The 25641-nt window shown below is 39.8% G+C and overlaps 1 protein-coding gene across 7 annotated transcripts in view; it reads left to right on the top strand.

Annotated features, from left to right (window-relative positions):
* cald1a (caldesmon 1a) overlaps positions 1–23941 on the top strand; it is a 74148-nt gene extending 50207 nt beyond the window's left edge. For 2 of the 7 annotated variants that reach the window (XM_075471385.1, XM_075471386.1), the window contains exons 6-16: positions 276–476; positions 1632–1744; positions 3213–3480; positions 5024–5161; positions 13643–13686; positions 13782–13857; positions 15202–15342; positions 15518–15610; positions 16535–16603; positions 18536–18572; positions 22262–23941. In XM_075471385.1, the coding sequence (XP_075327500.1) occupies positions 276–476; positions 1632–1744; positions 3213–3480; positions 5024–5161; positions 13643–13686; positions 13782–13857; positions 15202–15342; positions 15518–15610; positions 16535–16603; positions 18536–18572; positions 22262–22275 (1194 nt within the window). In that variant the 3' untranslated portion in view covers positions 22276–23941. Of the gene's footprint in view, positions 1–275; positions 477–1631; positions 1745–3212; positions 3481–5023; positions 5162–13642; positions 13687–13781; positions 13858–15201; positions 15343–15517; positions 15611–16534; positions 16604–16845; positions 16898–18535; positions 18573–22261 lie in introns of all 7 variants that reach the window. The other 5 variants (XM_075471390.1, XM_075471389.1, XR_012770146.1 and 2 more) reach the window with 4 other exon arrangements.
* Positions 23942–25641: the final 1700 nt, after the last annotated feature.

Here is a 25641-nt window from a genome sequence, read left to right as displayed (position 1 = left end):
TGAAACTGCCGTTTTGACAGGAAATGACGATCGGCGACGTCACGTTACGTTGCATCTTGGGTAGTTTGAGTATGAGTAGTAACCTCATGATGCATACCCAACATTTCGGAGAATCTAGTATGCATTCGGGGAAAAAAGTCAGTATGAGTAGTAGGAGTAGTAGGAGTAGTATGCGGTTTCGAACACAGCCCTACTCTGTTCTTTAACCCTGATCCCCGAGACAAGTCGCAGACCTTTTATCCTTTTCAAAGAACTGCTGTAATCCTCTTTCATAGGACCTCGCTGAAGAAGAAACATATTTGGTAGTCAGTGAGAGGTCAAATCAGGACAAGTCAGCAAATTCAGAGGATGAGGAGGATGCAGGAGAGGCTGAAGAGGTACCTGAGGATGGTTGTGTAGATAATTCAGCAGAGAGCGAGCCTATGTTACTAAGAAATGACATTCAAGAGGACTCTGAGGTATCTGAGGATAATGAGGTATCAAACATGCGGTAAGAATTTCAGTAGAGGTGTGATGCACGGCACAGAAATTCTCTCCGGGTAACTTCAGTGACTTCAGAAAATGCATAAGCAGAACATTTGATTCGATGAGATCCCGATAAAGCCCATCTCGTTCACCTTCATTCATGCCTGAGCCAGACGCTGAAATTACCCGAACACCTGTGTCATCTCGTGTGGTTGGCACCATTTGCAGAGTGGCGGTAACCGAGCCGGGTGAGGTTGCAGCCGTGCGGCCCGATTTGTAACGAGGTCATGCTGCACAGAGTGGTCACAGTGTTGCTTCCTGCATGTTTTCCACCCCACCAACACGTCGCATTTCACTGACTCCACTCCAGCAACTCACTGACGGAGCAGCTTAACGCAGTTTGAAATAATTGAGTCAAGCATTTTGTGTATTTTATGCACCAACGTCAATTCTAATGTTTTACAAATCTTATAAACCAAGAATATAGAAGTTAGACACATTTTTATTTCATGAAAAACTGTAATCTGATGATCATAAATGTCATCAGTATCTCTTCAATTTGTGAATTATTCCATATCCTGATCATCTGAACAGTAATATCAGGATGTTTTCTCTCAAATTATTTGGTTTTCTACATAATAATCCAACTATATCAAAGTTTGAAGATGGTTGTTGATGATATTGAGCGGTTGGAAGGTAAAAACTGACAGAGCAGCTTAATGCAGTTTGAAATAATTGAGTCAAAGCATTTTGTGTATTTTATGCATTACACCAACCTCAATTCTAATGTTTTACAAATCTTATAAACTAAGAATATAGAAGTTGGACACATTTTTATTTCATGAAAAACTGTAATCTGATGATCATAAATGTCATCAGTATCTCTTCAATTTGTGAATTATTCCATATCCTGATGATCTGAACAGTAATATTAGGATGTTTTCTCTCAAATTATTTGGTTTTCTACATAATAATCCAACTATATCAAAGTTTGAAGATGGTTGTTGATGATATTGAGCGGTTGGCAGAGTCTGGAGTGGACTCAGTGATTTTCTCTTTTGTTTCTCTGGTTTGTTTTGTTCTCCCCTCTCATTCGACTCGTCAAATAACCGACCCGCTGCCACATTCCTCACTGCCGTTGCGTTTGTTTTTGTGTGCGGCTGCAGGCGAACGAGAGAGGCGGAGCCAGGGAGGACAGAGAGGATCAGAGGAAGCACAATGGAGGCCTGCATGAGGACGCGGCTCCCAAACAGCACAGGAAACCTGAGAGGACCCTCAGGTACGCAGGAACAACAACAACAACAACAACAACGTTACCGAGTCAGCGTTTGGTCCTCACTCTGAGGTCCAACAGGGAATAGTCGAGAAGAATCCAAAAAATATTCCTCCAAATGCTGAATCTCATTCATTAATACCACCTCAGCCCGAGATTTGGAGTTTTCCTCATTAGAAGAAAAACTGAAGGCGTATTTCAAAGCCCCTTCAGGAATATATTACCACAGAAAAAAGGCATTCCTTCTTAATGGAGCTATCATTGGGCTGTGAGACCAGCATGCAGATAGACCATTGCCTTGCTATGCTTGGCCACTTGTGGAAAAGTACTGTAGTAACTCAATATTCTTGTCACAAAGGTCGGCTAAAGGGAGCTACTTAACAACCAAAGGTGGCTGTTGCTAAGTGGGCGCAGAAGACGTGTAAGATTCAGACTGAAATGTAAAACATGGAATGTAAAATTATGGAGATTCTTTGCATAAACAGGAACTTATTGACGTGTATTGTCGTGTCAAAATGTGAAAATGTTGCCCGAGCCTTCTGCAAAATAATTCAAAAGCATATCTGGATGTTATTTTTTAAGCAATCAAGGTGTTTCTGTTGAGCAAAAACATGGAAGTTTTTCTGTGCCATCAGAGTTTGAATACAAATTTCTAATATTGAATTTTTACAGCATCAAAATCAGACTTTGGATTTGAAAAACCAACAGTGGAAAAAAAAGAATCAATTTCTAAAAAAAAAATCAGTGGAAAAAAATTCAGTGGAAAAAGAACCAGACTCAACAGGGAGAAGCAATCGATCCCCGTCTCAATTCATCCAACGGCACCCAATCAAGTTACGCTCCATTGGACAGATCAGCTCAATAGATATTAGTAATATCTATTACTCAATTTTAATAACACAAATGGCAAATAAAGTAAACTCACTCACCGAAGCGCCATCACGCATTGGTGTACATTTGATTGGCTGCCATTGGAAGAATTAAGACAGGGATCGATTGCTTCTCCCTGTTTACCCGGAGGTTGAGTCTGGTTCTTTTTCCAATGAATTTTTTTTTAAGTTGAATTTTTTTCCATTTAATTTTTTTTTTTTAGATGTTGAATTTTTTTTAATTGATTTTAGTTTTTAGAAATTGATTATTTTTTTTTTTTTACACTGTTGGTTTTTCAAATTCAAAGTCTGATTTTGATGCTGTAAAAATTCAATATTAGAAATTCGTATTCAAACTCTGATGGCACAGAAAAACTTCCATACCCGAGCCTTCTGCAAAATAATTCAAAAACATATCTGGATGTGACTTTTTAACCAAACAAGGTGTTTCTGTTGAGCAAAAACAAGTAATGCCTCATCATGAAACGCTGGTGTGTCACCTGAGCCGTGCTGCAACATTACAGAGAAATCCCTCAAGTGAGCGTTTAAATATTCAGTCCGGATCAAATGTCAGGCGTTAACCTGCGTGTGTTTTCTGCGTGCAGCCGTGGCAGCATGCGCTCCCCCGAGGCGTCCGCAGGTGACGAGCAGGACGAGGACGCCCGCCTGGAGGCCGAGCGCAAGCTGGAGGAGCTGAAGCGCCGCCGCGACGACGCGGAGAGCGAGGAGTTCGAGCGCATGAGGCAGAAGCAGCAGGAGGCCGAGGCCGAGCTGGAGGAGCTGAAGAGGAAGAGGGAGGAGAGGAGGAAGGTGCTGGAGGAGGAGGAGAGGCAGAAGAAGCAGGAGGAGGCGGAGAGGAAAGCCAAGGAGGAGGTAACGTCCCTTTCATGCTGGCTTAGTCTTTGCACTCATGTGAGCTGAAGCTCGTACATCACACCGTGACGTTATCTCACCACACGTCAGCGTTATCATGACTCAGCCTTCTTCTAACCTGCATGCGTCGTTCCTTTTTTCCTCCGTGACAGCAGCCTCGTCCTTTTTGCGTCTCGAACACGATAATCTCCTCCCTCCTTTGTGTTGCCGTTCTCACCCGAACACGCGGCGGCGTCGGTTTCCCTTTCAGCCGCCGGCTCCGAGGCGCCGCTTCCTCGCTGCCACCCCGACCGGCCTTCAGTGTTGATCTTGGCTCAGAACGCGGCGGCCCGTCTCTCGCTGTCTGCCCCTGCTCTTCTCCTCTTGTGTGATGTTAATGAGGCCTTTTGGTTTGTAATTAAAAGATGGCCCACAGATACAGAAAGACTAATTAACCAAGACAAGGAAGCTGGAGAGGGCTGACACTCTGCCAAGCACCAGCCCTCATCTGAATACACTACAAATGGTTCACACAATAATTGTTTTGGGGTTTTTTTACAGTTCATCGTGTGGCTTTTTTCTTTTTAAACGTAGGCGACAACCGAGTGATTAATTTGGGCTCTAACCTGCTACATTGGATAAACTAAATCACTAAGATAGCGCCATGTATGTTTGATCTTTAGCTGCTATTTTCATTTAATATGAAAACGCACGCCTTCACATCAACGGATCTGAAGTAGAAAAGGTCAGCTTGCGGTAAATATCAGCCATGATCTCACCTGGTTATGTATTTTTATTTTATCTTATGTTTCTAGGTTAGCATAGACTATTATGTGTATTATGTGTTCAGTATAGCTCTAGTAATTAGCGTAAAATGTATATTTTGCAGTTAACATATTGCCTATAGAGGATGTTTCAGGCTTTTCTTTGCTTTGAACATTACTTAAACCATTCAAAGCTGTGTGTTACCAACAAAGGTGGCGATTTTGATGCCGATTAACAGTGAATCTTTGACAGAAAACATCAAGCAGCTGTTTGCGGGAAAGAGTGAGCTGATAAAATGCTAAAAATGCGGCAGATTCGCTGTTATTCTCAATAATAATGACAGAAAAAGAGCGACGTGCAGCTTTTAAACATCATCTAAGTATGGTCTTCCTGTTTCTTTGTTAGCACAGCACACAATGTGGATGTAACGGTTTATAAGTGTGGACATGGTTTGAAAAATGGCTTTAATTGTCAGAGTACTTATGTTATGTCTTATTATGGTAGTTGCTGTACGGTGTCCTGTACTAAGAATTTCAGTGCCCAGTCCGACTCTATTGTTCTATGCATCTGACAATAAAAGACTTGACTTGACTTGATTATAATAATGGTTGCAACTCGACCCAAAAGCCACATCCGGTTGTGTCATTAACGCTCAAATATAGCTCAGTTTCTTTCAACCAAAAAGGGAAAAGCCAGATTTGAGCGGTTAACAGGTGCAGCAGCGAGTTGCTTCATCAGCTTCAGACGTTTTAAAAGCTGCATTAACGGTCGACTCTTCCCCGCTTCCTTGCTTTCTCAGGATGAGAAGAGGAAGATGAAGGAGGAGATCGAAAGGAGGAGAGCAGAGGCCGCCGAGAAGAGGCAGAAGGTGGAAGACGCCCCGGATGGGGAGGAGAAACCCTTCAAGTGTGTCAGCCCTCGGGGCTCCTCTCTGAAAGTAAGTCCACCTTTTCCACCTCTCACCTCTGGCCACTCATCAAGCGCTCCGTCCGACTCGGTTTGTCTCCCTGCCGAGCTTTCCGTTCCTGTAGAACTCAAATGAAGTCTGGAAAGGACGCAGCATTCCCTCCACTAACTTTTCACCTAGTTTTGTTAAATTCCTGGTTGCCTGGAATAGAGCAGCCAACAATTGTACTCAAGTAAAAGTACTGTTACTTTAGAATAATATGACTCAAGTAAAAGTAAAAAGTAGTCATCCAAATAATTACTTGAGTAAGAGTAAAAAAGTGCTTGGTGAAAAAACTACTCAAGTACTGAGTAACTGTTGAGTAACGTCTGATTTATTTGTTAACACAAGCATTCAATCAGACAGACAAACATACTAAATAATCATCTTTAGGCCAATTAGAGTTCATCTAATTGATAAAATAAATTAAAATTAATTAATTAATTACAAAATATCTTAAATTAAAAAAATCCAGGTAAATGCAAGTACTTCAATAAAAATAAAAGAGACTTAGGAAATGTTTAAAACATATGTAACCCATATGTAACCTAAAAAACAAACATTCACCTATCCATGGGGGGAAAAACGAGTTTAGGAAACTTAGCGCTACATGTTTCCTCAAGTTAGATGTTGAGTTTCTGCTGAAATGTGCGTTTGTTTTGGTTGACACAGAAGACACATAATGTAGCTGCTGTTTCTCACTCTTTGTAAGGTAAACATGCTTTCAGTATGAGGCCTCGTCTGCGTCTTCATTTCCCACCGTTGGTTCTGACATTTTTCATCTGTTTCTTTGTTTGTTTGCTACGACTGCTAATGCTAAAGCTAACCCGTCCCGCCGCTGAGATCGAGTACGGTCACGTGACCAGACCGCACGGCTGCGTCTGATTGGTGGAACACAGTCAGGTGGTAGAGCCTTTGGCGGAAGTCTCTCTCTCTGTCAGAATAAAACATTAAAATGAGGCGTACGCGGGGGGATAAAAATAATGAGGCGTAGAATACCAAAGAGGTAAGAAGAAAAGTAACCAGCTCATTGTAGCCTAATGTAGCGGAGTAAGAGGACAGTTTCTGCTGCACACATCTACTCAAGGAAAAGTAAAAGTATAGAGATTTAAAACTACTCATAGAAGTATAATTTTTCAGACTACAAATAAACACTTCATTTTCACTTGAATTACTCCGGTCCGTTCTTGAGCTTCCTACTAAAAGAACCGTATCTAACAACTTACTCAAGTAAATGTAACTCGCTACTTTCCACCTCTGGATCACGGTTATGTTGTTTGACAGAGGAGGAGGGCCAATATAACCACATATTGGTTGATTTACAAAGAAATCAAAGAAATAACAACGGCTAACTCCTCTGTTGGAGTTTTTAAATCGGCTTTCTCTCCAAATCGCTGTTACTACGAGCACAACACCAGTTGCTAAATAATTGCAGATTGGATTAGTCGTGTCAGGGGGGGGGCAAAGAGTGGGGACCAGGCTCTGAAACTGAAAATACAACAAATAGAAACGAGATTGATCGATTTTTAACCATTTACAAGACGGCTCAATCTCATTTGAGTTGTGATCCATTCAAAGATGATAGCTCAGACAGTCGTGCTCATCGGGAAACCGCCTACTACATACTACATACTTCCATACTGCATACTGATCGATCAGACAGTATGCAGAGCGTTTACCCACAATGCATTTCCCTCCTGCCCGAGCCGAAATCAGCCGGCCTGAAGCTGATTTAGCTTAAGCTCTAAACTCTGTAAACTTTAGCAACATTTGAAACATTTTCAGGCGAGAAAGTAGTCGTTTAGATCCCCAACGTGTTGTAAACCTGACAAAATACCGACTGTTTACCATTTTGTTCCCACGAATTCGGCGCTACTAAAGCTAGCCGCAGTGAGCAACGCACTTCCAGTTATTTTCACAAAATAAAATACCCGTTGCCTTTTATCATAGGGAAAGCCATTACCATACAATTGGTGCTCTTGTTTTGAAAACAGGAAGTGAACCTACCCTCGTTGTAGCTAGCTTGAAACTGCCGTTTTGACAGGAATTGGCGATCGGCGACGTCACGTTACGTTGCATCTTGGGTAGTTTGAGTATGAGTAGTAACCTCTAGCCTGGGTGCCAGCCGAACTTAGCCCCGCCCATAAAAGTTTTGGTCGGGAAGTTCGGTCTGGCTCTGCTCAGTTGGGAAATCATTATGCCCGACCAAGAATTGGTCGGACCAATCAGATTGCCAGGGCGGGCTTTATACGATGATGGACAGATGATCAACAGGGACATTATCGACTACGTCACTAAAGAGCTGAACACGGCTGCCGCTGGAGAGCTAGGGCGTGTAGATTCTGCCATCGAGTCTGTTCTACAGGATCTCCACATTGCATTCATTTTGAAAGACGAACAGAGGAACGCGATAAAGGCTTTTATCGATAGAAAAGATGTTTTTGCCGTCCTTCCTACAACAAGTGTGTGTCGCTTAATCTACGTCACATACTACGTTGCTCTGATTGGTTGTAGGTCTATCCACTTGAGCGAAGAGGCATTTTTTCTCCTGGTTCGGTTGAAACACGCCCCATACCCAAATCTCTATTGAGCGGTATCAGACTCACATTCTGACTAGAATCGTGAGTATGACGTAGTCAGGCTAAGTAACCTCATGATGAATACCCAACATTTCGGAGAATCTAGTATGCATTCGCGAAAAAAGTCAGTATGAGTAGTAGGAGAAGTATGCGGTTTCGAACACAGCCGTTGTCCAACGCAGGCTGCAGAATGTAGCGTAGCATAACGGAGGTACCCACGTTTAAAAAAGCCTGTTCAAACATGCTGATTTTGGTGTAAAACTGCTAAATGTAATATTCCTTTTTAGCCCCCGACAACACGATAATGTGATTGGGTAACGATGCACTGAAATGTACTTTGTGTGTCTTGGTTTTCTTTGGCCTTTCCTGTATTTTCTTTAAATCCCTGATGGCAGTCGGCAGAATGGAGGCCTTAAAGCCCACTCATCTGGAAGTGCAGCAAAGCTTGAGCCAAACATTGAGAATATTTGGAGAGACTAATTGCCAGATGACCCACATCTGTAACCTCCCACCTATTCTAACTCTGTGCATGAAGTGTTATCTGACTGAGAGGAAGGGAGCGCTCGTAAAACGGAGAGCGGCTTGATGAGCTGAGAGCGATGTGAAAAATATCAGTTCCTTTCTTTTTTTCTGACTCGGTTGTAATATTCTTGCTGACATGCTCTGAGGAGAAAGATCGGCCCACTGCACCCTCCCTCTCCGGAGATAAATGTTTGTCACGGCGAAAGGAACGTTTAATCAGCTCAAATGTGAATAAATGGTTCCAGCGTTGCCAGAAGGCGACTCCCACACACTGAAAATCGAGGGGGATTTTCAGCCGGTGGAGAAAATCTAATTAGTGACAGTTAGCTGTGATATCCATTTGGCCCGTCCCAACGACACTCCAGGCTGGAGGTTTGGCTCTGATAGCGGGCGCCGATCAAACCAGAACGAGGAACTTTCTTTGATTGTGGTCAGTTTTTTATAAGAAATTATGTTTAAGTGTCATTTTCCACCCACCCCCCCCACCTCCGCTCGCCTCAGACACAGCTTTACTTTGTCATCATGTTCACTGTAGGTACTGTTGTGCATGTGTGTGTGTTTGTGCACGTGTGTCTGTTGCATGCCGTGCTACAGCACTGCTTATGAACTGTGGCTTTTGTCCTTTTTTATGAGTGTGCAAATGTTGGATTGGGTCTCTTTTATGCATGAGGCAGGGTGATGTTTATTCATCAATTAGCCCATTAATAAGGAATTATGAGAGGCATTTTGCGTATTAAGAGCGACTATAATTTAATATTTATATGTAAATAAAATATATAATACTCACAAGGGTTCCTGATTATTTATTTATAGATAAAATCAATCCTCCTCTCTTTATGCAGGAAGATTTCAATGACTCTGTCATACAGCTTGAAAAAGGAATTTTGATAAGTTTTGATACCAAATCAGTTTCTCCTTCTCCGTCAACCATTGTGGGCAAAAAAAATTAAAAAAAAAATTATTACTTACACTTAAATCCCATTTCTTCCCCATTCTGACGCTCGGTTTGAACTTCAGCGAGTTGTCTCGACCACCTCTAGGCGCAACTACCTACTTTCTGAGGGGTATGCAGACGCATAGCCGGCGCAGGTTTCCTTCTGATTTCTTTTTTTTAACACATATTCAGCAAAGGTACATTCAGGTCAAGTATGTGTGTACACACACACACCAAATATAGCTAATGAATGCCTCGGAAAAGTCTCGAAACAACAGTTCAACGTCTATTTGTTTACAACGGCGCCATTTCGCACAGAGAATACGCCTATGCTAATACAGCTATGCTAATACACCTATGCTAATGCACCTTTGCTAATACACCTATGCTAACACACCTATGCTAATACACTTATGCAAATACATCTTTGCTAATACACCTATGCTAATGCACCTTGGCTAATACACCTGTGCTAACACACCTATGCTAATACACTTATGCAAATACATCTTTGCTAATACACCTATGCTAATGCACCTTTGCTAATACACCTATGCTAACACACCTTTGCTAGTACACCTTTTCTAATACACTTATGCTAAAATACCTATGCTAGTACACCTTTGCTAATACACCTATGCTAACATACCTTTGCTAATACACCTATGTTAGTACACCTTTGCTAATACACATATGCTAATACACCTTTGCTAATACATACATAATATCCCTTATTATTTCCAGGAGGTGTATTAGCATATTATGCTAAATGTGTTAGCAAGCATTTGCTGATTTAAACATGCAACAGACACAAACCTACATTTGCAGTCATCTGGGACTAAATTTCTGGTCACTTGGAGAATGTAAATCTCACATTCCTTCTTCTTTAAGTTCAGCTGTAAGTCTCCACCAGCTCTTGAGAGATGTATGTGGCTCTTTCTATGCTAAATGCTAAAACCTCTGCAAAACGTCCCCCTGGAATGTCCAACATGTCACTGTGCAGGCTTCCCTTTAAGTTACGCGGGATGCTGTTTGTGCTACATTAAAAAGAAATCCCTCGTCTCTGGAGACACGTGCAATATCGACTAAAAAACTGTTGTTATAGTGAGTGATTTAACAACATGTTCTACCAACTGTATGACAGTCTGATCTGGCACTGCAGAAGGTGGTGAAAACTGCCCAGCGCTTTGCTGGAGCCTCACTTCCTGCAGCTGAGGACGTATGTAGGAAGCACCGTCTCAGGAGAGCACGCAACATAAGGAAAGACTCCCATCACCCATCTCATAAACTGTTTGCCCCCCCCCTCTGGGAGGCGCTACAAGACCACCAGGTTCAGGAACAGCTTCTTTCCAACAGCCGTCTCCCAGCTGAACCCTTCCACTTTTCATCACCACACTACTGCACGATTCAGTTCAGCTCTGCACTGCAAATCACCGCACTTTTTCTCTGCTTTCATACCTTCCATCGTTTCCTTGTCAAGTACGTTGACAAAAATGTGAAAGTTTTCCGTGGATTTTGAAGGGATCCGATTGGAAGTTGGAAAAATGAGTTAGCTAACAGGCTAACGAGCGAACCGTGTCGACGGTCAATCTGAACTTAATCATTGTCAGGTGAAAAGTTCAAAGGATATTTTTGCCTTCACTGGTGTGGAATTTATACATATATACCTGTTTGGAATAAAAAGTGTATGTATGTCACTTATTCGCTATGAAGAGGATGTTTCCAGCATCCGCAAAGAAAACGTTAGGGGGGACATTAAACCATTCAAAGCTGTGTGTTACCAACAAAGGTGGCGATTTTCATGCCGATTAACAGTGAATCTGTGACAGAAAACATTGTGCAGCTGTATGCGGGAAAGAGTGAGCTGATAAAATGCTAAAAATGCGGCGTATTCGCTGTTATTTTCAATACTATTTATTTATTCATTTATTTATACTATATATTTTATTTTTATTTTATTTAATTTATTTATTTATTTTTATTTTTATTTATTTGTATCCATTTTTATCTATTTGTATTTTTTTTTAAATTTATTTATTTATTTGTTTATTTAGTTATTTATTATTATTAGTTAGAAGTAGTATTTTTTACTAGAATTGGTATTATTGTTGTTGTTGTTAATATACAATCATTGTGAATATTTATAATTTCTCCCATTTGGGGATGAATAAAGTATTTTTCTGTTTGACTAATGACAGAAAAAGAGCGACGTGCAGCTTTTAAACATCGTCAAAGTACGGTCTTCCTGTTTCTTTGTTAGCACAGCACACAATGTGGATGTAACAGTTTATAAGTGTGGACATCGTTTGAAAAATGGCTTTAATCTATTTCATGTTGCTGCTGCAGTTCCACATGAAATTACACCAGTGCAGACAGATCTGCTTTTTTTTTTTTTGTATTCCTCACATAAATTGAACAATTTCCTGCTCAATTTACGTACTGAGTGAATTTCATGCTCCAGCGACGTCTGCCAAAAGCCTATTTCTGAACAGAACAGTACAGAACTGTACCTTTTTTTTACAGCTGCTGCTTCAGGACGCGTAGGTTTACATTAAAAAAAGTGTAGAAATATGCATCGCGACCAGGAATGAGCTCCCAGCCTTGGCGTTATCAGCAGTAAAACAGCATAACCCGGCTCCGTGCTGCAGATAAAGCGCGGCGTTCTCTGGCAGAGACAGACAGCGGGCCGAAAATGAAGGACGGGCAGCAGGGATATGCAGCAAAGCGATTAGGGTTAACAGGATTACTGTAACTGCGTTCGGATGGCTTCAGCTCTTTAAAACGCGTCTGAGAATGGGGAATTTCCTGTCGGGGAGTATTTTGGGAACTCCCACATTCGGTAGCAGCTGAGCGAAAGGGGGAAAAAAGCCTTTTCTCTGCTTTCTTTTGTCCGTTTTTGTGTGTGCATGTGTGCCTCAGGAACGCATGCACTGCCCCCTCTTTTAGCCGTATATCATAAACAATCCTCTGAGATTCCCACAGTCCGGCGGCTGAAACAGGAAAAATCTTGCTGTGTTTTTCTTGTGTTTCTGTGTGTGTGTGTGTGCAGAGCTGTAAATTCTGTGCTGATGGGTCAGGAGAATCCGGCTTATTGACCATATGAAGAAAACGAGACAAAATGGGAAAGTTTTATTGGCGAGAAAGTTCAGCACATAAGTGCTTGTGAAATTATGAGTCATCAAAGCCCAGAAACCTACTTAGAGTCACATGCGAGTCGGAAATGTGTTCCAGCGAGCAAAAAAGGGATGAATGAGCAAACTCACTGAAAAAAATCAAAGTCTTACCAAGTATATTTGTCTCATTTCTGGTCAAATATCTCATTACACTTAATATAAGACACAACTGCCAAACAAGCACTATTTCAGCCAGATATAGGGACATGTTTTAATACAATACATCTGGAATATCTCGTTAAATGAAAAAGTCTTGAAAACAAATTGTTTTGAGTCGCATTTCATATGAAACAAGCTTTTTTTTTTACATTTGAAGAGGTTTTTAAGCTAATTTCAAGATCACTTTTATCTCAAAAGTCCCAAATATCACATCTTATTTCAAGAAATCTTGACAAGCCGATTTTCACTAGTTCCATTGGCAGATTTATTTGCTTATTTCAAGCAAAAACGTCTCGTATTTGTTGTTTTTTTACATATTTTTGGAGGGGCATTTTTTCCAGTGTAGGACTTTTGAGTTAAGTGATCTTGAAAGTAGCTTAAAAACCTCTTCAAATGAAAGGAAAAAAGCTTGTTTCATGTGAAATATGACTCAAAACAAGATGTTTTCAAGACTTTTTCACTTAAAGTAATACTATGTAACATTTCTACCTTAAAATAACAGCTTGAAAAAAAACTGTGCGGCTAGAATGAGTTTTAATATTACGATTGGCCTGTCTCCTATGCCCTTCGGGGGTCTGAGTTGGAAAAACTGCGCTATGTAACTTTGCTGGACCGGCCCGGGAGCTGAGCGGAAGTACTTCGACTTGCTTTCTGGCACACCTACCGCAAAAACAAATAGACCCCTCTCACGCTCCCAGGTACATTTGATTACTCTTACCTTCTCGGTCGACATAGCTTGCACCTTCTGACTCCTCGCCGGTTCGTCAACAAACGTGAAAGCGAAAGGGTGTTGTATTTACGACAGTGTAACCGTACATTACCTCCAAGCCTGTAGGGGGAGCTCCATAATGGGCTTTTTGAGAAGTTACATTGTATTGCTTTAACAAGATATTCAAGATGTCCTATATCTGGCTGAAATAGAACTTGTTAGGCAATTGTGTCTGATATTAGGTGTAATGAGATACTCAATGAGACAAATATACTTGGTAAGATTTAGATTCTTTCCAGTGTAGAATCACATGCGAGTCGGAAATGTGTTCCAGCGAGCGAAAAAGGGATGAATGAGCAAACTCAGCACCATGTTTTCTTTAATCTTTCTCCCCAGATTGGAGAGAGAGCAGAGTTTCTGAACAAGTCTGCACAGAAAAGGTAAAAAAAACGCATCAGCTGAATTCAGCTGAACAGGAAGAACAATAGCAGCTTTTTCACATGCCGAACACTAATCGATCACTTCTTCCCAACAGCGCGGTGAAGGCGTCTCATTCTCCTGTGGTGTCCAAGATAGACAACCGGCTGGAGCAGTACACCTCGGCTGCTCAGGTCAGCATCAGCTGTGGAAATGGCTGAATAGTTCCAGCATCTGAATAACCCGCTGCTTATTTATGACCCATAGAGCCCTGCCTTAGATAGACGGTAGGTTAGCGTTGTTTTAGACAGCTGGAAGTAACACAAACTTCAGGATAACAACCTTATAAACCCAGTTTTTATCTGTTTTAAAGGTAAGGCAGGTTTATTTGTACAGCACAAATCAACAACAAGGCGATTCAAAGTGCTTTACAGAGACATTAAAACAGTAGAAATAAAAAGCACGATTTAAATTTTAAACAAGAAAAAAGAAAGAAATAAGAACAATAGATAAAATCAGGAGTTAAAATGTGATTTAAGTTTTGAAACTCAAGCTTCAGATTTGGAGCTTTATTCAAAATGCAGCTGAAAGTAGGTGTGTCTTAAACACACTGAGTGTGTCAGCTGATCTGAGGCTTTCTGGGAGTTTGTTCCAGACATGTGGAGCATAGAAGCTGAATGCAGCTCCTCCATGTCTGGTTCTCTAACACAAACTTCAGGATAACAACCTTTATAAGCCCAATTTTATCTGTTTTAAAGGGGTCAAGTCGGTTTTTTAGCTTTTTTTGTGCATGTAAATGTACTTTTTTTATACAGCCCTTTACAGACAATCCTTACGATGTACCAAAGTGCTTTACAGCAGGTAATAAATAAAGAGAAGGATAAGTAAAAACAAATAAAAACAATAAAAGAACAGTGAAAGCAATAAAATACAACAAAATCGAAAAAGATAAAATTGGCATCATACTACTGGGTATCAAAAGCAATCCTAAATAAGTAGGTTTTTAGCATAGATTTGAAGAGAAACATTTGTATAATACCTCCCCATTATCCCTACACCTCAAAGTAGGGGGGTTGTGACACCTGTAGTCACAATAATTGCTATATTGAAAGAATAAAACATCAGTATCCTTCTTATGTTTAAACTTTAAACTGATTTATTTGATTTCAGCTGATAAAGTCTCATACAGCTGCTGACATTAACTAAAGAATCCTTCATTATCGCCTGTATTATTACCTGTATTATTATTATTATTGATATAAAGTCAATAGAAGGACCAACAGATGCCTTAAAGGGATGCAGGAGCGACGTACGATACAAGGAAAATAATGCTTTAAATGACGTAAACCTCCTCTAGTCGGGAATAATGAAATTAAAAACCTAACTTTCTCTTTTCTCTCCATAACATTTGGGACATATATTCAAGAAGTGGCAGCAACGTGTCACTATTATTTTTAAGAAAGTGTTTTTTAAGAAGTAGAAGAAGAAGAAATCTGAAATCATTCCAAAGTTTAAACCCGTCCTCTTCGTCTCCTCAGAGGGAGAACAAGGAGTCCCGATCCCCTCGCTCCGGAGCGGTGGATCTCCCCATGGTCACCGACAGCATACGAAACATTAAGAGCATGTGGGAGAAGGGCAACGTGTTCACCTCGCCTGGAGGTGGCGGGAGCGCGTTCAAGGTAAGAAAAACAGAAAAGAAAAGACAAATTAAATGGCGGATGTGAGATCAAACATTGTGTGACTGAGGCGGAACAAGAAAGAGAAAGGAAAGAGCTCATTACCCTGGCAACTCCTGCTCTATCCTGTCGTCATTGACGACCAGGCTTGGCTTGACCTTTGACCCTGTCCAAACAGGAAGCAGCTGTGATAAAAACGGGCGTCGCTGGCCGCATCAACGACTGGCTGAATAAAACCCCGGAGAGCAAGACGGCAGGAGGACGGCCAGTGGTAAGTCACTGCCATGGCAACCGCGCCATTTAAATCTCAGAATCTGCATATTTACTTATTTCCTTAACGTGAGTACACTTCAGGGTTCGATGCCGTGCACAATCGGGTTTTTAGCTTAATCTGAAGCAGAATCTGATGACTTATGGTGGATTGTTTGGTCACAACAGATCCTCACCCACACACTTTTAGATCTGTTGAGCTCTGTGAGTGCCTGTTATGAGGATTCAGCAGCCGGTTTGCGTGTGAGAACGCTCACCCTGCCGCTATGTGAGGTGCGGTTAATCTGCGCTGGTGTGCTGCTCCTCATAAGGAAGTGTAGCCTCCTGAATTATGCATCAGCTTTAATGTTATATAATACAGCCATCACTGGACATGTTTTATGATCATTTTCAAAAGATGCAGTGAAGCAAGCCAGGCTGGCTCCGTCTATCTGGCACCCCCTGGTGGCCGTAGATAGAACTGCATCCGCGCTTTCTGCTCTGGAAGCCGTTGTCTACACATGTGGTTATTATAAAACTATTAGCATCAGCAGGGATGCACAGTAAAGCATTTTATTTTAAACTGTAGCCACTCTCTTTATGCTGTGGATTATGACTCGCTTTAAAGATGGAGAGGGAGGATATTATGGGAAAATAAACGTACTTGTTCTGAAATGTTTCTGCTCCCTGAATGTTGCTTTGCGTCTTGAAAGCAGATTGCTTCTGACTCTTTCTCACAGTTAGAGTGTTATTTTCCACTTCCTCCAGACAAACACCCTTTTCAGCGTACTGTCTGTCAGCCCTGGAGCTGTCTGTTCTCTGTTGTCATTGCATCCCTCTCCGTCTCGAGCGCTGTCACCGTGTAACTCAAACAGAGCTACAAATGCCCAGCACCGCTGATAAAACACTTAGTCCCTGTCTCTTGTGTTCTGACGCACCCCGACAGGACCTGAAGCCCGTCGATGTCACCAACAAGAGGAGTCTATGGGAAAACAAAGGCGCCACTCCAACGAAGGTAGCTTTATTGATCTCAGCCCTCTCCTTGTGCAGCAACATAAAGAAAGCAGGTTGATTAGAGCTCTAGTCTCACTCACAAGTGAGCATTTACACACCCAGAATAGTTTAAACTGTGCCCAAGGGGTTTGTGGTCTCCATAGTTTCCAGTTGATGTCAGTCAGGAGGACGTTTTTTGTCAAAGTGATGAAGAAGAAATGTAAATGGAAGCTCCAATCACTTGTGTTTGCTTTTGTTTCAAAGAACTCACATAGCTAGTTGAGCTCAGCGTTCAGTCTGGAAGTCGCCTGCAGAGGTAAAAACGAGTGATTAATCTACGTTTCCGCAGCGCTTATCACGGAATGAGCTCGCACGCCGCCGCCACGCCGCTGCCTTTGTTGCTCCGTCGCTGACACAGCTGCACGTTTGCTTTGGTTGGACGCCGCAGCTTGTTTTAGTTGTAACACAAATCGCCATCAGAGAGGCTCAGCCTGAGATTGGATTTTCAGAATGTGACAGATCTGTCGGAGGGTTTGAGTTTGTAAATGAATGAATGAATGAGTTTATTTAAAGGACAGCATGCAGTACCATAAATCATTTCATGAACAACAACAACAAGATGGTTTTCCATCCGTAGTCCTTAAAGGGGTAAGGAGTACAATTATTATCATTTTTTTCCTTTCTTTATTTAAAAAAACAACCTAATTACCAGTGGGTCTATTTTAATCATTTAAATTTGTTCATTTCTGAATTTCACTTTTTTTTTTTTATATATATACATATATATATACCCCAAGTGTTACCCTAGAAAAAAGTTAAAAGTTACAGACATGAAAATATACAAGATTAAAATAATCAAAAAAAGACAATAATGATACAAAATAAAAATAAAAAATAATTTAAAAAAATAAAGTAAAGAAAAAGTGGATATTCAGGACAGTACCGAATTGTACTTTTTTATATTTGAGAGAATGAGCATTGATCAAAGTTATTCAACATAAAATATTTTTCTTATCCCCCCCCACGCTGCCTATACAAAAAAAACAAAAGCTGAATAATAAAAATAAACATAGCGAGTAAAAAGTACACCCCAAGTGTTACACTAGAAAAAAGTTAAAAGTTACAGACATGAAAATATACAAGATTAAAATAATAAAAAAGACAATAATGATACAAAATAAAAAATTATATAATATTTTATTTAATATTTTATTTTAAAAAGTCTTTAAGAAGCCTGATTTAAAAAATAATAATAATAAAAAATAAATCGTGAGCAACAGACATTAACTGTTTGACTTAAACTCTTAACTTGTAAAACAAGTTTTGTAGGTGTTCTGAAAGAAAGCTACACAAAGATACAGACTGTAAAGACTGTGCTTTTCACACTTTTCACAAATGCTGTATCCCCTCACCGCTTCTCCTTCTGACGACCACAGATCACCCCTCTGCACCCGGCTTCCTAACGTTTTCCTGCCCTGACGGGGCGACTGTTGCAGCGTTAATCACACGGAAGACGCTTCGCTACGTAGCGCAGTGGCAGTTTGACGCCTCGCATTTTATTTCAATTTCCTTTGGAAAATAAAAACTGGGTTTTTGTAGAGCTGCTGAGAGAGAAGAGAAGGACAAAGATATCCCACCACCCACTTATTTTCCAGAGAACTTTCCTCCTCTCATTCCTTCTTGCCCTGTTAGCAGCGAGCTGCCGCAGCCAACAGCTACAGAGCTGCAGGCTGCGGTGCACCAGCGAGGAGCACCGGGCGGTGGTCTGCACTGACGTACAAAAAGGGTCCTTAACAGGAAAAGTAGCGGTTAGACAGCTTGTCATTAGCTAACCGTGCTATGCTGTGATGTCAGTGGGGAGCAGTGGGGAGGGAGATGGGGACAGAGTCAACATGGGGAGAAGAGTTTGACTCCAAGTTTCTGTTTCTCACCTTCCTGTTCTCGTGTGTTCCAGGTGGCAGGCAGAGGTGAGACCAAATCAGTCGCCAACGGTGAGTTTTCACAAGCGTCTGCTTCTAACTGCAGAGCCAGTAAAACCACATGTTTCTGAGCCAAAGAGATGCACTGGGAAAAAATGCCCCTCCAAAAATAAGTTAAAAAACAACAAATAAAAGACGTTTTTGCTTGAAATAAGCAAAAAAATCTGCCAATGGAACTAGTGAAAATCGGCTTGTCAAGATTTCTTGAAATAAAATGTGATATTTAGGACTTTTGAGATAAAAGTGATCTTGAAATTAGCTTAAAAACCTCTTCAAATGAAAAAAAAAAAGCTTGTTTCATGTGAAATATGACTCAAAACAATTTGTTTTCAAGACTTTTTCACTTAACAAGATATTCCAGATGTATTGTCTTCAAACAAGTCCCTATATCTGGCTGAAATGGTGCTTGTTAAGCAGTTGTGTCTTATATTAAGTGTAATGAGATATTTTGACTAGAAGTGAGACAAATATCTTTTATTTTTTCCAGTGTGGGGTCATTTTATCAGTCAAACCGAGGTATTCTTCATCAGATTTTAAAAGCCTGCTGATGGTTTACATCTGTGATATGTTCAGAGAATATAAAGCCAGCAGAGCTCTTAGATCCAAGGACTCAGGTCAGCTGGTCCAGTCCAGAGTCCAGACTAAACATGGAGAAGCAGCATTTAGCTGTTATGCTGCAAACAAGTGGAACAAACTGCCAGTGGAGATTAAACTTTCACCAAATGGAGACATTTTTAAATCCAGGTTAAAGACATTTCTGTTCTCATGTGTCTATGCATGAAATCTGCACGCTATTTTTGAACTTATCTGGACTGTTGCTTGTTTTTAAACTCATTTAAATGATTTTATTTGTTTCTCTTTATATTCTTTTATGTATTTTTAATGCTTCTTCCACTCCCTGCTGCAATGCTTTTATTTTATGTGAAGCACTTTGAATTGTTTTGGACGTGAAATGTGCTATTTAAATAAATTTGATTTGATTTGAAGTAAAGGCACTAAAATGGATCTGTAATGGCGCTTAAACAAAGAAACCTGGTAGTGAATATAATGAGCCTCTGATAACTAGCTGAAAGTAGGTAATCAGGAGCCTTTGTCATGTATCAGTTGCAGCGTTCTGGTAATAAAAAGACATCCTCTCCGTCTCCCCGCTGCTCCTCATCGGTGATTCAGGCGTCAGACAGAAGCAACACGACTTTAAGTCGCATTAAGCCGGTTCGTGGCTCCTAAAATGCCAGCTTACCCTCACAAATATCACCCGATTTGCCTCTGTTCCTTGCTGGCTCAGAGGGGTATCAGCGGTGGATCAACCGCGACCCCCCCGGTGACACCGACGTGCAACGAAGGCGTATAAGTCCCAGTTTGAAAGACACATTACAAAATAAACATTACACTGGAAAAAATCAAAGTCTTACCAAGTATATTTGTCTCATTTCTAGTCAAAATATCTCATTACACTTAATATAAGACACAACTGCCTAACAAGTACTATTTCAGCCAGATGTAGGGACTTGTTTTAATACAATACATCTGGAATATCTTGTTAAGTGGAAAAGTCTTGAAAACAAATTGTTTCGAGTCGGATTTCATATGAAACAAGCTTTTTTTTTACATTTGAAGAGGTTTTGAAGCTAATTTCAAGATCACTTTTATCTCAAAAGTCCCAAATATCACATTTTATTTCAAGAAATCTTGACAAGCCGATTTTCACTAGTTCCATTGGCAGATTTTTTTGCTTATTTCAAGCAAAAACGTCTTTTATTTGTTGTTTTTCTTACTTTATATTTGGAGGTGCATTTTTTCCAGTGTACAAATTCAAAACTTATAGAGAAGCAGAACAAAACGCAAGTTAAAGAAGCGAGAAAATCCACCAAATAACAAAGTGAAACTGTCACATTCAGTGAGCTCAGAGCAACACTGGGAGGCCGTGTAATGTGTGCTGAAATGTACGATCACAGCATCCATTAGGGCGTTCTCACCCTCCGGTAAAAGTAGCTCCTGCACATGATCCCACGCTGGCGTCCCACCAGCAACCCTTTTCAAATATCGGAGCTCTGACATGCAGCCAGAGGTTGGAGGCGTGACCTTCTTTTCACACATGTTATATTGTCACCTGAGCCTTGATTTACACGGCGCCATGTGTCCAGAAACCAATAAGTGGCCCCGCCGCAGCTCGCCCTGCGGCCTTTCTCGGCCTTGGTTTTGGCCCCGCGGCCTTTCAGGATGCCACCAATACATTGTTTGCTATTTTAAAACCAGATCCGCTCCCCTTTTGTTCCCCTCCGGCCGGAGGAATGGCAGATTTGGCCTTGAGGGATTCCACACATGTCAACGTAATGTGCTTCTTTTTCAGCGCACGGGACGGCACGTGCACACGCGTGTTCCACCTCCACAAACATGCCCCACGAAGCTTTTAGCTTCCCCGCTTTTCCTGCTCAGGCCCGATGAGTGTTAGAAGTGGAGCTCCTGCCAGGCCGGTTTGTCACATTAATAGCTGCTATGTTGGAGATTAGTGCGCCATCTCAGTCTGACTCAGAGGATGACAGAGGATTTGTACAGATTTTGGATTTCTCACTCAGAGTTGGCTGTAGCACCTTATAGACATTTGACACTCCACTGGGCCCTCACAAGTCAGCAGCCCCACACTGTTTGCATGCTTTACTCCGTCTGAAATAGCAGAACCATTTTAGACATTGTGATGGTCAGTGAATGCAATTAATTTAGAATGATATGTCATTTAAAGACCTTTGGTCTTGCATATGCACTGGAAAAAAATCAGTCTTACCAAGTATATTTGTCTCATTTCTAGTCAAACTATCTCATTACACTTAATATAAGACACAAATGCCTAACACACTGGAAAAAATGCCCCTCCAAAAATAAGTTAAAAAAACAACAAATAAAAGACGTTTTTGCTTGAAATAAGCAAAAAAAATCTGCCAATGGAACTAGTGAAAATCGGCTTGTCAAGATTTCTTGTAATAAAATGTGATATTTAGGACTTTAGAGATAAAAGTGATCTTGAAATTAGCTTAAACACCTCTTCAAATGAAAAAAAAAGCTTGTTTCATGTGAAATATGACTCAAAACAATTTGTTTTCAAGACTTTTTCATTTAACAAGATATTCCAGAAGTATTGTCTTCAAACAAGTCCCTATATCTGGCTGAAATGGTACTTGTTAGGCATTTGTGTTTTACATCAAGTGTAATGAGATACTCAATGAGACAAATATACTTGGTAAGATTTAGATTTCAGCCAGATATAGGGACTTGTTTGAAGACAATACATCTGGAATATCTTGTTAAATGAAAAAGTCTTGAAAACAAATTGTTTTGAGTCATATTTCACATGAAACAAGCTTTTTTTGACATTTGAAGAGGTTTTTAAGCTAATTTCAAGATCACTTTTATCTCAAAAGTCCTAAATATCACATTTTATTTCAAGAAATCTTGACAAGCCGACTTTCACTAGTTCCATTGTTCCATTTTTTTTTGCTTATTTCAAGCAAAAACGTCTTGTATTTGTTGTTTTTTTACTTATTTTTGGAAGGGCATTTTTTTCCAGTGTTGGTCTTGCATATGAATCCCAGCAGTTTGATATTTAATGTTCTTTTGTGGCTTCTTATGTGTGTTTGACCCTAATTAACTCACACCTGTCTGTCACTGATAGACATGTTTTGTTGCTTTGTGTCTTTTTCGAACAGGTATGGGACACTAATGTCTTGAAGAAGTGAAGCTGGGGACCACAACAATCCGATACTCTTCCTTTTTTGGCTTTTTCCTTAAAACCTAAATGTAGACCACCCTCACGCTCGTGGGGGACCCAAGACCACAGAGTTGACAGGAGAGACGCTGTCCTCGCACTGTACTGAAACAGCGTATTTTTGTAATGTTGCCAAGTAGTGTGCCTTTGCACAAGGAGTTTTGCTTTCTAAAAAAAAATAAAAAAATAATGCTGTGAAATTTGGACATTTGTAACTGATTACTAATTGCTTTTTTTTTTTTTTTTTTTTTTTTTTTTTTTTTTTTTTTATTAAATCCTTCCAGGAAGACAAAGCTGGTCAAATTTAGATTCAGTACTCCCCCTTTTTTTTAAAGTTTCTACATTCCAAAGAGATGGGTGAAATCAGTTCTCTCCCTCTTACAGATTATTATCCATCTCTCTCTCTTTTTTTATTTATATTTAAGGCGAAAGCTTCACACGTTGCTATTTTATTCAACGTTCACCAGTTCAGGATAGAAATATAAGCACTTCTAGAATTTAGCTGATTTCACTTTAATTATGTCTTAATAATAGTGCAGCAATGGTCTGAGTAATATAAGTTAGCACATGTGATGTTTTGAATATGACCTATCATACTTTATCATATATAACATCTGTATACTCATAACAAAAGGTAATTTTACTTTTTTCTTTAGTATCCAAAAGTATTCACCAACAGGCAGTTAATTTTGAAGGTGATAGGAGTGTCGAATATTCAGACAGCCATGACTTTTATTATCCTTTATGTCATTTTTATTTAAGTTTTAATGTGTTTTTGATTATCTTTTTTCAAGCCGTTCTTTGGAGCTTCAAGACATTCCTTTTTTAAATGCACAAGGTGCCTTTGCTGCTTAAAGCTGCAGGTTTTATAATGTAAAGAGTATGTGCAAACGAACCATCTTTTTGTATTCCGCCTTCACACTTTTGCTTTCGTACACACTCTCACTTCTCAAATTGAGGGCATGCAAAGTAAATCAGGGTGCCTCAGAATATAGCAACATAGCAGTGCAAGGATATTTACCACTATGTAAAACCTCTCGCCTTATGATTGCAATGACAATATTTACGAAATCTTAAGAAACAGTGCATAAAAGCTTCATGGCAACAGTATGATTTATTTTTTCTGAGACTTGTGACTTTGCATTTTTATTTTTTATGACATGTTCTTCAGTAGCTCATAGTGTTTGCGCATCATAAGCATTGATAAGAAGATGAACAGTTTGTCAGGGCATTAAATTGATCCATGTTACTGCTCAAGAGTCTGACAATCACATTCCATCGCTCCTGAAAAGAGCAGGGGAGCTTGACCAAAATATTTTTACGAGTGAATTAATGTGACTTTTTTTTTTTGTTTGTTTGTTTAATACAGTGGTTTCATAATGCTGTATTTTTTTTTTTTTTTTACAACTATGTGTCCATTTAATGTTTTTTTAAATTCTTTTATTTCCATGTTTAACCAGGCACTTGTTTGTGTAGCGCTAAGCCAATGCAAAACACAATATCTGTACTCTTTTTTTTTTTTTTTTTTTTTTTGTACTCTACAATTTTACAAGTGGATGAATGTTTTTAACATTGTACCCTTGACTCAACAACAGAAATAAAGACATTGAGGTATCGCAAATTGTGAATTTTCTTTTAAAAACTCCTGCACTCCATTATTTATGTACCACATTATGTTCTGCATACAAATGTGTTTAAAAAGCTGCCCTAAGGGGATATATTATACTCATCCCCATCTCTGCATTTATTCTGGGACTCCTCTGTAGATTTGCTTGAATAAAAGTTATTAAGAGAAACTAATATGTATGTCTTGCAGCCCCTCAGAACATCTGGAACATCACAGAACATATGAAGGAGTATGTTCACTTTAGCCCATCAAGTAGTTGTTAACCCCCAAAACAAACAAAATAATATGTTAAGGCAAAGCACAAGTTGGCATATTCTTATCTAAATAACCACCTTACACCTTTTTTTAAGTAACAGTATAACTTATGACTAACAAGCTTTCTGCTGTTACTAGGTAAGCTAACACCAGCTAACGTTAGCTAGCAAAGATAGCACACCCTCAATAGCTTACGCTTCTAAATATTTAGCTTGATTGACACTGTGAGAACAGATATGTTAAAGTTCAACTTGTTGGACACTACAATCCAAAAGTTATTTCCAGTGTGGACTTTGGCTAAATCATTATTAGACAAATATGTGGATTAAAAAAAAAAAGGTGTCTTCTTAAAATAGTTTTAGCTAGCTTAATCTGTTAGCTTAGCAGCAGAGCATTAAAATCATTCATTTACTGACTGGTATCTGACAAAATACAGCAAAAATAATAACTGAGTGCACTTCACACCAAATCAAGGTATAAAATTAGGACTTGCTTTTAAATTCTATTCACAATACGATAATAAGTTTATTGTTCATTGACAATTATCCATTGGTGTGATTTGATGTTTGGGGCGATCCATTCTGACTTTTGATTTTCATTTTAAGACCATGGGAATACAACATTTCATTACAAGTTAAAGCAAGTAGAAAAATAAGCCTTATATTTTTCAGTTATGTGTCACCATTTGTATTTTTTGATCATGTTTTTGGTAGTTTAGTTTTTGCCATGATTCGGTCACTCTTGCCCTGCCATCAGCTTTAACCACATCACCTGTGTTTCTGCCCTCAGCTGCCTTCACGCCCCAATCACCCTCCTCTGTATTTAGACTAAAGGTTTTTTTCAAGTTCATTGCCACATCCTCACCGTCACTGTTCAAGTCACAGCCAGTCCATGTCAGGTCAGGTTTGGTTTCTCCTTGTATTTTTCCGAGCCATAGTCGGGTTTTGTTTGGTCATAGTTAGGTTTTTGTTGGTATTCTGGCTCAGCCGCGCTTTTTGTTTGGATTGTTTAAATAAATCAAGTTTTATCCTTCATCACGCCACAACAACCTACGTGACATTATGATTCAATCTAATAACCAAACAAGGGGTTTATTTTGATCAAATAACTCACTTTTAGTTCCTAAAGTCCCATTTATGACAAGACAATTCAAAGCTCAAATGTTATGCAGACTATCCTCAACATTTTGTGTCATATTTTTGGATATAAGAACTTACTATTAATTAAGATATTTAGCTATAGGTCCACTGATGATAGTAGACAGTAGATGATGGAGGGACATTTTTTGTCTATGAATACTTACTCACTTATTTATTTATTTTCCATAACACAGTCTTGTGTGTTACAGTCACTTTGGATTTGATCTTTAACAGTTTACTTACAGTTTCTGCTCTTATATATAGCTGTTTATGACAAGCACTACCCCCAAGGTATAACTC

The sequence above is a fragment of the Odontesthes bonariensis genome, chromosome 8 (assembly GCF_027942865.1).
Source record: "Odontesthes bonariensis isolate fOdoBon6 chromosome 8, fOdoBon6.hap1, whole genome shotgun sequence".
NCBI classification, from domain to species: domain Eukaryota; kingdom Metazoa; phylum Chordata; class Actinopteri; order Atheriniformes; family Atherinopsidae; genus Odontesthes; species Odontesthes bonariensis.
Note: the sequence above shows the minus strand (reverse complement) of the source record. Positions and strands in the feature narration are given on the sequence as shown.